The following is an 11573-nucleotide window of genomic DNA, read 5'->3' as shown; positions in this document are numbered from 1 at the left end:
CCAATGCACCAACAACCAAGAGAACTAAAGAGAAAACAGGAAAAGACAGAAGAAAACAACAACAGAAAAACCAAAAAAGTGTTTTATTTAAAACAAAGGACATGAAGGACAACTGAAATCATAATATCAATGCCAACTGTAACAGTTTGTGTGCATGTCTGGCACTATTACATGTATGTCTGTGTTCTTTTATGTGTTTTTTGAATGAGAGTGTGTGTATACATGTGTACAAACACCTGCACGGCATCAGCCTCAGGCAAACCGGCATTAGCTGTAAAAACACTGCCCTCTTTGTGTCATTCAAATGTACTTTTAATTTTGTTTTGACTTTTTTTGTTGTACTTTTATCTTTGACCTTCATACTATCTCTCACACAGCAACTCCACTCCCACCTGTCTCCAATTCCACATCCCTCAGCTTCCCTCAGCCCATCCCATCCCAACCCTCAGCTTCCCTCAGTCTATCCCATCCCAACCCTCAGCTTCCCTCAGCCCATCCCAACCCTCAGCTTCCCTCAGCCCATCCCAACCCTCAGCTTCCCTCAGCCCAGCCCATCCCAACCCTCAGCTTCCCTCAGTCTATCCCATCCCAACCCTCAGCTTCCCTCAGCCCATCCCAACCCTCAGCTTCCCTCAGCCCATCCCAACCCTCAGCTTCCCTCAGCCCATCCCATCCCAACCCTCAGTTTCCCTCAGCCCATCCCAACCCTCAGCTTCCCTCAGCCCATCCCATCCTAACCCTCAGCTTCCCTCAGCCCATCCCAACCCTCAGCTTCCCTCAGCCCATCCCATCTATCTCTGCTGGCCACCCACTTCGTGTTTCTACGCAACACATATCTTTCAACTGTGCTGTGATGTTTAACGTACAATTTCAATATATCTTATCGAATAGAATCCACAGCTTGCGAGTTGAAGATAAATACTTTTACTAAGAGTATTAGTATATTAGTAAATGACTGACCCGGTCTCTCCAGATCTCCTAACAGTACTATTTCTAGGGTCAATTTTAGATCAATGCTGTGCATTTTCAGCCATTCCTGAACCTGAGACCAGAAACAGGCTACCTGAGGGCAATACCAAAATAAATGGTCTATTGATTCTGTATCCTCACAACAAAATCTGCTTCGATGATTTTATTTCCAAAATATTCAACATTTTGTTGGTGGCAAGAATTCTGTATAATAATTTTAGCTGAAAAGCACAAAGTCTTGAATCTTGCCTTGTTTTATATATCAACTCATACACCCCGTACCCTGGAATTGGTACATCAAAAATGTCTTCCCAACTATTTTGCAATCTGTATGGCACAGTTGTCAACATCCTGGTCCTCAAATGAAACTGGTATACTTTCCTATTTATGCTATGTTTATTCCTCTGACAGTTGTGATCCTTTATATTGGGCAGACAGACCAGTTCCCTACCTCCTCCTGCTGCTACCTGCCTCCTCCAGTTGTGATCCTTTATATTGGGCAGACAGACCAGTTCCCTACCTCCTCCTGCTGCCACCTGCCTCCTCCATTTTTGGGGTAATGCTGCAGGAAACAAAATAAATAGTCACCCAAAAAGAATAACCTGGATATTTATCTATTTTTTGAGAAAACAAATCAATTTGTGGCAGAAATACTGTGTTTCATAGAAATGCTATGGTAGACAACTTTCTCTGGCTTCATTTGATGGTCAGTGTTTGAGTACACAGTAAAAGAAAAGGAAGTCTCTTGCTAACATTAGATGGTACATTGCATCTTGTTTTTTCTAAAGCTTATCAAACACAACCTCACGTCTCTGTCATTCTATCTGCTCACCCCGTAGAAACTATTTCTATCTCTATGTGCACCCTTTGACTGGCTACGCTATACAGTTTTCTCCATTCACAGGCCCGATCCCACCTAGCATCAACCATATGGCACCCACCATATTCATGTTATGGTGTCTATGGATGCTGTATCAAGTCACAGCCCACTGTACCAGTGTGTTTGCTGGAGTTTATTTTTCAGCCATCTTCTCAGCAAGGGATTATTATTATTATTTTCAGCTTCTTCTGAGCAGCCACCTTCTCTGAAACGCTTCACACTTTGTGAATACAGGTCCTGATTAAGACCTAGATTCAAAAAGGAGCTCGGAAAATCTGAGCTAAAGCGCAATTTAGATTTCAAGGGAATTATTTCCGCTTTTGTGGAGACTGCGTTCAGAGTAAAAGCGGCATATGGCTCAATTGGAAATTACATTTAAATTTCCAAACTTCCGAGCTCTGAAATAAATTGAATAAATCGTTTTTATTTATGTATCTTTTGTTCTGGTCTCTTGTATCTGTGTCAATCTTTTTACTTCCTATGTCACTCTTCCTGCTTCCTGTTTCAGACTCAGACTTCCAGGCTTTCACAGGCTGATCTGATTGGCCGATGCCAATCTGACCCCTATCCTTTGAGCCTGAGGTAAATCCCAAACAAAACTTCAGCAGTTCCTCCCACCTTCACTGTGGCATCCTCCTCCCTATCACCCCAAGAGGACCGCACCACTATCACCATAGACTCTGAGCACCTTAATTCACCCTAATTCACCCTATCTCATCAACTACTTTCCACACCACAACCTGTCCTGTGTTCTCCACTCCAAAACTCCATGAAGTTCAAGACCTGAGAAGTAGAAGAAGTAGTAGTAGTAGAAGAAGCAGCAGACCTGAGTAGTAGTAGTATACCTGAGTAGTAGTAGTGGTAGTAGTAGAAGAAGCAGCAGACCTGAGTAGTAGTATTGGTAGTAGTAGTAGTAGTAGAAGAAGCAGCAGACCTGAGTAGTAGTAGTAGTATACCTGAGTAGTAGTGGTGGTAGTAGTAGTAGAAGAAGCAGCAGACCTGAGTAGTAGTAGTATACCTGAGTAGTAGTAGTGGTAGTAGTAGTAGTATACCTGAGTAGTAGTAGTGGTAGTAGTGGTAGTAGTAGTAGAAGAAGCAGCAGACCTGAGTAGTAGTAGTACACCTGAGTAGTAGTAGTAGTAGTGGTAGTAGTAGTGGTAGTAGTAGTAGTAGACCCGAGGAGTAGTAGTAGTAGTAGTAGTAGAAAACCGTAGGAGGAGTAGTAGTAGTAGTAGTAGTAGTAGTAGTAGTAGTAGTAGTAGTAGTAGTATACCTGAGTGGTGGTAGTAGTAGTAGTAGTAGTAGTAGTAGTAGTATACCTGAGTAGTAGTAGTAGTGGTGGTGGTGGTAGTAGTAGTAGTAGTAGTAGTAGTAGTATACCTGAGTAGTAGTAGTAGTAGTAGTAGTATACCTGAGTAGTAGTAGTAGTAGTATACCTGAGTAGTAGTGGTAGTAGTGGTAGACCTGAGTAGTCGGAGTAGTAGTAGTATACCTGAGTTGTTGTAGTAGTAGTAGTAGTAGTAGTATACCTGAGTAGTAGTAGCAGTAGTAGTAGTATACAAATACATGTACTTCTATGTGTGAGTGTGTGTATGTAGCTAAATGGTTCTTTCTAGCATATTTGAATATTTTGAATTACAAACAACTCATCCACATTAAATCAGTTGCATTTTAACATGTCTTATAAGATCATGTGTCCTGGAAAGAATTTTAAATCACGACTACATGTTTCAGTACCATGGAAATGTATGATACTAGAGCAATCTATATTAATTGAAAGCTGATAAATTCGCAGCTCAAATATTTACATGGATGTGGAATTCCATTAAGTAATGAATCCTCCACACATACTGAATAAAAGCCTGGTTATTTCACATTTATTTAACCGGGTAGGCTAGTTGAGAACAAGTTCTCATTTACAACTGCGACCTGGCGGAGTAGTAGTAGTTGTAGTAGTATACCAGACTGAAACTTGACACTGACTCTTAGCCTGGTTATACCAGACTGAAACTTGACACAGACTGTTAGCCTGGTTATACCAGACTGACACTCTACAGTGACTCTTAGCCTGGTTATACCAGACTGAAACTTGACACAGACTGTTAGCCTGGTTATACCAGACTGACACTCTACACTGACTGTTAGCCTGGTTATACCAGACTGACACTCTACACTGACTCTTAGCCTGGTTATACCAGACTGAAACTTGACACTGACTGTTAGCCTGGTTATACCAGACTGACACTCTACACTGACTCTTAGCCTGGTTATACCAGACTGAAACTTGACACAGACTGTTAGCCTGGTTATACCAGACTGACACTCTACACTGACTGTTAGCCTGGTTATACCAGACTGAAACTTGACACTGACTCTTAGCCTGGTTATACCAGACTGAAACTTGACACTGACTGTTAGCCTGGTTATACCAGACTGACACTCTACACTGACTGTTAGCCTGGTTATACCAGACTGAAACTTGACACTGACTGTTAGCCTGGTTATACCAGACTGACACTCTACACTGACTGTTAGCCTGGTTATACCAGACTGAAACTTGACACTGACTCTTAGCCTGGTTATACCAGACTGAAACTTGACACTGACTCTTAGCCTGGTTATACCAGACTGAAACTTGACACTGACTGTTAGCCTGGTTATACCAGACTGACACTCTACACTGACTGTTAGCCTGGTTATACCAGACTGAAACTTGACACTGACTGTTAGCCTGGTTATACCAGACTGAAACTTGACACAGACTGTTAGCCTGGTTATACCAGACTGAAACTTGACACTGACTGTTAGCCTGGTTATACCAGACTGAAACTTGACACTGACTGTTAGCCTGGTTATACCAGACTGAAACTCTACGCTGACTCTTAGCCTGGTTATACCAGACTGAAACTCTGACACTGACTCTTAGCCTGGTTATACCAGACTGAAACTTGACACTGACTCTTAGCCTGGTTATACCAGACTGAAACTCTACACTGACTGTTAGCCTGGTTATACCAGACTGAAACTTGACACAGACTGTTAGCCTGGTTATACCAGACTGAAACTTGACACTGACTGTTAGCCTGGTTATACCAGACTGAAACTTGACACTGACTGTTAGCCTGGTTATACCAGACTGAAACTCTACGCTGACTCTTAGCCTGGTTATACCAGACTGAAACTCTACACTGACTCTTAGCCTGGTTATACCAGACTGAAACTCTGACACTGACTGTTAGCCTGGTTATACCAGACTGAAACTTGACACTGACTGTTAGCCTGGTTATACCAGACTGAAACTCTACACTGACTCTTAGCCTGGTTATACCAGACTGAAACTCTACACTGACTCTTAGCCTGGTTATACCAGACTGAAACTCTACACTGACTCTTAGCCTGGTTATACCAGACTGAAACTCTACACTGACTCTTTGCCTGGTTATACCAGACTGACACTGACACTGAGCACTGAGCACAAGCTGAGTCAATGTTGTTTCCACAACAAGTGTGATTTCATGTGAATTCAATTGAATAAACATGGAAAACGTATTTGGAAAAAGTCATCAACGTACAGGAATTTTGGAAATGTTTGTCTTTTTTTTCACCCAACTTTTAACCTAAATCCAATGACACGGCTAAAATGTTTATACCAGACTTTACACTTTGACTCTTAGCCTGGTTATGAGTTGAAACTCTACACTGACTCAAATGTAAATGAAAACTGAGCACTTGAACTGACGTCAATGTTGTTTCCACAACAAGTGTGATTTAACCAATTCCAGCTGAATGTTTAAAAGCCCCAGCTGAATGTTTGGAAAAGCTTTTTTTTTCAGCTGAATTTTTAAACCAAGCCAGCTAAAATGTTTAACCGAGCCAGCTGACATGTTGACAATTCAGCCAAATGTAAATTAACGTTGAACTGCCTGCTGAATGTTTAACCAAGCCAGCTGAATGTTTAACCAAGCCCCAGCTGAATGTTTAACCAAGCCCCAGCTGAATGTTTAACCGAGCCAGCTGAATGTTTAACCGAGCCAGCTGAATGTTTAACCGAGCCAGCTGAATGTTTAACCGAGCCAGCTGAATGTTTAACCGAGCCAGCTGAATGTTTAACCGAGCCAGCTGAATGTTTAACCAAGCCAGCTGAATGTTTAACCAAGCCAGCTGAATGTAATCTACACTGAACAAAATACTCAAAATGCAACATTTTTAAATATTTGACGGAGTTACAGTTGTCGTGTCTTTACTATCATTAAACTGAAGTATTGTAGTTTTTATCAAAGATTCTTTGTAATTAGTATTAGGCGATCAAACTGATTAATCATGTAACTGTAATTAACTAGGAAGTCGGGGCACCAAGGAAAATATTCAGATTACAAAATATTAATTTCCTAATATAACCTTTCAGATATTTTCATATCTGATCAATAGTCTTCTGATTAATGATTGATTTACTTTACCTCACGTTAGTCTCATTCCAAACGTCGTAAATTGTTGGTTATCTGCACTAACCCAGTCTTCACTATGAGTCATCCATTCATCAATTGTCTTAAACCATTTATTTATTAACTAACTAAACAATCACAGAAGTGCACACAGAAACAAACAAAGTAAATATGGTTCCAAGAAATGATAGGAGAATGTGCCCTAGTGGGCTAAACCGGCATCGCGGCTTGGTGGACAAAAGGGAAGTGGGGGTCGACTAAGAAGTCACTACAGAGTTAATAATTATAACAATTGAAATGCTAATCATTTGCACATGAACGCTCACTCATTCGGGAACAATTGCAATCAATATATATATTTACTGTGTCATCTTGATCGCTGTTGAAAAGTTAGTTTCAGTTGGAGAGTTTTCATCCTCTCTCTCTCTCTCTCTCTCTCTCTCTCTCTCTCTCTCTCTCTCTCTCTCTCTCTGTCGTGGTTAGAGGGGATGGTTCAGAGCGACATTCATTCATGTTGTTGTAGAATGGATGTTTCGGCGGTTGTCGTTCTTCGCATACAATGATACCGAATTCCTAGCTGCAGACTAGTAATTAATATCAAAGACTTGTTCTTATTCTGTCGGTATCGATAGTCTAAGAGTTTAACCACGTGGTATGGTTAAAAGATTCATGAATGGTCTGCAACCTTTGTCCCCTCGTAATGGAGACAAACATGGTCTGGTGAGAACTTCTCAAAGTTGGGGTTTTATTCGGAATTGCAGAAAAGGGGCTGTCCCAGGATGTCTGACCCTAACTGGGCTCAGGGGCGGTCCAGGATGCCTGACCCTAACTGGGCTCAGGGGCTGTCCAGGATGCCTGACCCTAACTGGGCTCATGGGTGGTCCAGGATGCCTGACCCTAACTGGGCTCATGGGCGGTCCCAGGATGCCTGACCCTAACTGGGCTCATGGGCGGTCCCAGGATGCCTGACCCTAACTGGGCTCATATGGGCGGTCCAGGATGCCTGACCCTAACTGGGCTCACTTCACTCTGTCTCTATACTGTGGCCATGAGGCAGGGTCTTCCCTAGGAATTTACGACCTCTCTGACCACAGCATCCTGGTTGAAGGAGCAGAGAGAGGGGAATGGTGCTCGCTGTACCCAAAGAGGGCAACGTCATGTCACAGTTCATATAAGGAAACCAGTCAATTGAAAAAAATTCATTGGGCCATAATCTCTGGAATTCACGACTGGGAATACAAATATGCATCTGTTGGTATCAGATACTGTACCATAAACAAAAGTAGGGGAGTGGATCAGAAAACCAGTCCGTATCTGGTGTGACCCACCGTTTGCCTCATGCAGAGTGACACATACCCTTCACATAGAGTTGATCAGGTTGTTGATTACGGCCTGTGGAATGTTGTCCCACTCCTCTTCAATTGCTGTGCGAAGTTGCTGGATGTTGGCGGGAACTGGAACACGCTGTCGTACATGTCGATCCACGTCGATCCAGAGCTCAATAGGTAACGTCTGGTGAGTATGAAGGCCATGGAAGAACTGGGACATTTTCAGATTCCAAGAATTGTGTACAGATCTTTGCGACAAGGCCTGTGCATTATCATGCTGAAACATGAGGTGAAGGCGGCGGATGAATGGCACAACAATGGGCCTCAGATTCTCATCACGGTATCTCTGTGCATTCAAATTGACGTCAATAAAATGCCATTGTGTTGGTTGTCCATAACTTATTCCTGCCCATACCATAACCCCACCACCACCATGGGGCACTCTGTTCACGAAGTTGACATCAGCAAATAGCTCGCCCCAACGATGCCATACACTCTGTCTGCCATCTGCCCGGGAACAGTTGAAACTGGGATTCATCCATGAAGAGAACACTTCTCCAGCGTGCCAGTGGCCTTCGAAGGTTAACATTTGCCCACTGAAGTCGGTTACGACAGGTCAAGACTTTGGTGAGGACGACGAGCACGCAGATGAGCTTCCCTGAGATGGTTTCTGATAGTTTGTGCATAAATTCTTCGGGTGTGCAAACCCATAGTTCTTCGGGTGGCTGGTCTCAGATGATCCCTCAGGTGAAGAAGTCGGATGTGGAGGTCCTGGGCTGGCGGTTGTGCGGCCGTTTTGTACTGCCAAATTCTCGAAAATTACGTTGGAGGTGGCTTATGGTAGAGAAATTAACATTAAATTCTCTGGCAACCGGTCTGATGGACATTCCTGCAGTCAGCATGCCAATTGTCTGCTCCCTCAAAACTTGAGACATCTGTGGCATTGTGTTGACAAAACTGCACATTTTAAAGTGGCCTTTTATTGTCCCCAACACAGGGTACACCTGTGTAATGATCACGCTATTTAATCAGCTTCTTGATATGCCACACCTGTCAGGTGGATGGATTATCTTGGCAAATGAGAAATGCTCACTGACAGGGATGTAAACAAATTTGTTTACAAAATCAGAGAAAGACTTTTTTTGTGCGGGTGGAACATTTCTGGGATATTTTATTTCAGCTCATGAATCATGCGACCAACACTTTACATGTTGCGTTTATAATTTTTGTTCAGTGTAGCTGTAGACATTGGTTCCTAATGGTTACTAGTCAGTATCATGTGATATAGGCATTGGTTCCTAAAGGTTACCAGTCAGTACTGTGGGATGTGAATAAAAATAACACAGTCAGACCACTCTATGCTGTTGCACCACATCACAATAGAGATTTAATTACATACATCGAGTTAAAAATATGTTTTTATAGTTGTTTTCTATGTTTGCTACATTAATACACATTTAAGAAATAAATCAGGTGAATTATTTACAATAAATCACAGAGGTTTTACAGTAACACCGAAGACACTAATTGATATGATTCAGATGTGAGTGATTAGGTAGTCAGTGTACAGTAATAGTTCCATTACAAAATGGATAGAAATACATCATTAGGTTTAGAGTTAAAGTTAGAGGTATAAACCAGCCCCTTAGAGAAACTGGTGTAACCTATAATACACTAGTATGTCACTCACTTCACCCTCGCCATAGTCAGGCTTTGTTGTCATCTTGCTTAAACAAGTGTATGAGCCTTGGGCCTTATATGCTGTTATGCCAAAAGGATGACTCCCTACTAGAGTACAATGACTGGTTTTACATCTCCATGACAACAGATCAGGAGGGAGCATGGTAATACAACATCTCCATGACAGCAGATCAGGAGGGAACATGGTAATACAACATCTCCATGACAGCAGATCAGGAGGGAACATGGTAATACAACATCTCCATGACAGCAGATCAGGAGGGAGCATGGTAATACAACATCTCCATGACAGCAGATCAGGAGGGAGCATGGTAATACAACATCTCCATGACAACAGATCAGGAGGGAGCATGGTAATACAACATCTCCATGACAACAGATCAGGAGGGAGCATGGTAATACAACATCTCCATGACAACAGATCAGGAGGGAGCATGGTAATACAACATCTCCATGACAACAGATCAGGAGGGAGCAGGGTAAAACAACATCTCCATGACAACAGATCAGGAGGGAGCATGGTAAAACAACATCTCCATGACAACAGATCAGGAGGGAGCATGGTAATACAACATCTCCATGACAACAGATCAGGAGGGAGCAGGGTAAAACAACATCTCCATGACAACAGATCAGGAGGGAGCATGGTAAAACAACATCTCCATGACAACAGATGGTAATTGTAGTATCACTAGTGAATAAGGAGTAGAGGTACAGTATCAAGTCACAGTCCTACTGTCCATTTGAAGTATTATTGTCTGATCGGAATAATCTAGAGGATTCTTTGAAACCACATTTCATTTAGATATGAAAGCATAATAACAGAACCTTGATTCCAGATCTGTTAATGCTGTATTGGTGTGACAATGACTAAAGGAGTTGGCGAGGCAACACAAACCAGGCTTCAGTAATAGTAATGCACTCTGGGAAATGTAGTTCCTCCCTGGTTTGTGGCACCGGTGGTAGAGGTGGTAGATGTCGTAGGGTTCACTGTGGCAGAGCTTTCAGGATGGCATTGACCTCTTCTGCCACGGCGGTCAGGGCAAACTCAAACTGGTCCTGTGAGGGAGACAGAAAGGGAGGGAGACTGTCAGAGACACACACAGAGAAAATCAACCAATCCTCTGTCGTGAACACAAGGGAAAGGTCAAATGCTTTATTTTCTAAATGTTGAAAGTGTGTGGACGACGTAGAAAAAGGAAATGTTGCAGTTCGAGAGCCATGTGGCAGAGAGTGATGCTGGAGATTTACTTTACTGACTTTATTGTCCTCATGGGGAAATGTTGTTCCAGTGTCATGTACACGTTTAATGTGCCGTTTAAATACAAAACAAATTGACAATACAACTTTCATAACAGTTACATACCAATAACAAAAAACTAGCCTGCTGGCCTTACTGGGTGGATAGGAACATTAGCCTGCTGGCCTTACTGGGTGGATAGGAACATGAGCCTGCTGGCCTTACTGGGTGGATAGGAACATGAGCCTGCTGGCCTTACTGGGTGGATAGGAACATTAGCCTGCTGGCCTTACTGGGTGGATAGGAACATTAGCCTGCTGGCCTTACTGGGTGGATAGGAACATTAGCCTGCTGGCCTTACTGGGTGGATAGGAACATTAGCCTGCTGGCCTTACTGGGTGGATAGGAACATGAGCCTGCTGGCCTTACTGGGTGGATAGGAACATTAGCCTGCTGGCCTTACTGGGTGGATAGGAACATTAGCCTGCTGGCCTTACTGGGTGGATAGGAACATTAGCCTGCTGGCCTTACTGGGTGGATAGGAACATTAGCCTGCTGGCCTTACTGGGTGGATAGGAACATTAGCCTGCTGGCCTTACTGGGTGGATAGGAACATTAGCCTGCTGGCCTTACTGGGTGGATAGGAACATTAGCCTGCTGGCCTTACTGGGTGGATAGGAACATTAGCCTGCTGGCCTTACTGGGTGGATAGGAACATTAGCCTGCTGGCCTTACTGGGTGGATAGGAACATTAGCCTGCTGGCCTTACTGGGTGGATAGGAACATTAGCCTGCTGGCCTTACTGGGTGGATAGGAACATTAGCCTGCTGGCCTTACTGGGTGGATAGGAACATTAGCCTGCTGGCCTTACTGGGTGGATAGGAACATTAGCCTGCTGGCCTTACTGGGTGGATAGGAACATTAGCCTGCTGGCCTTACTGGGTGGATAGGAACATTAGTCTGCTGGCCTTACTGGGTGGATAGGAACATTAGACTGCTAGCCTTACTGGGTG

The 11573-nt window shown here is 43.2% G+C and overlaps 1 protein-coding gene across 3 annotated transcripts in view; it reads right to left on the bottom strand.

Moving 5' to 3' along the window:
• Positions 1-8978: 8978 nt before the first annotated feature.
• The window catches only part of LOC112225676 (receptor-type tyrosine-protein phosphatase-like N), an 84186-nt gene continuing 81591 nt past the window's right edge, over positions 8979-11573 (bottom strand). For all 3 annotated transcript variants that reach the window (XM_042306860.1, XM_042306858.1, XM_042306859.1), the window contains one exon: positions 8979-10379. In XM_042306860.1, coding sequence (XP_042162794.1) covers positions 10308-10379 — 72 coding nt within the window. In that variant the 3' untranslated portion in view covers positions 8979-10307. The remainder of the gene's footprint in view (positions 10380-11573) is intronic.

This window comes from Oncorhynchus tshawytscha, linkage group LG26, assembly GCF_018296145.1.
Source record: "Oncorhynchus tshawytscha isolate Ot180627B linkage group LG26, Otsh_v2.0, whole genome shotgun sequence".
In the NCBI taxonomy this organism is placed as follows: Eukaryota; Metazoa; Chordata; class Actinopteri; order Salmoniformes; family Salmonidae; genus Oncorhynchus; species Oncorhynchus tshawytscha.
Note: the sequence above shows the minus strand (reverse complement) of the source record. Positions and strands in the feature narration are given on the sequence as shown.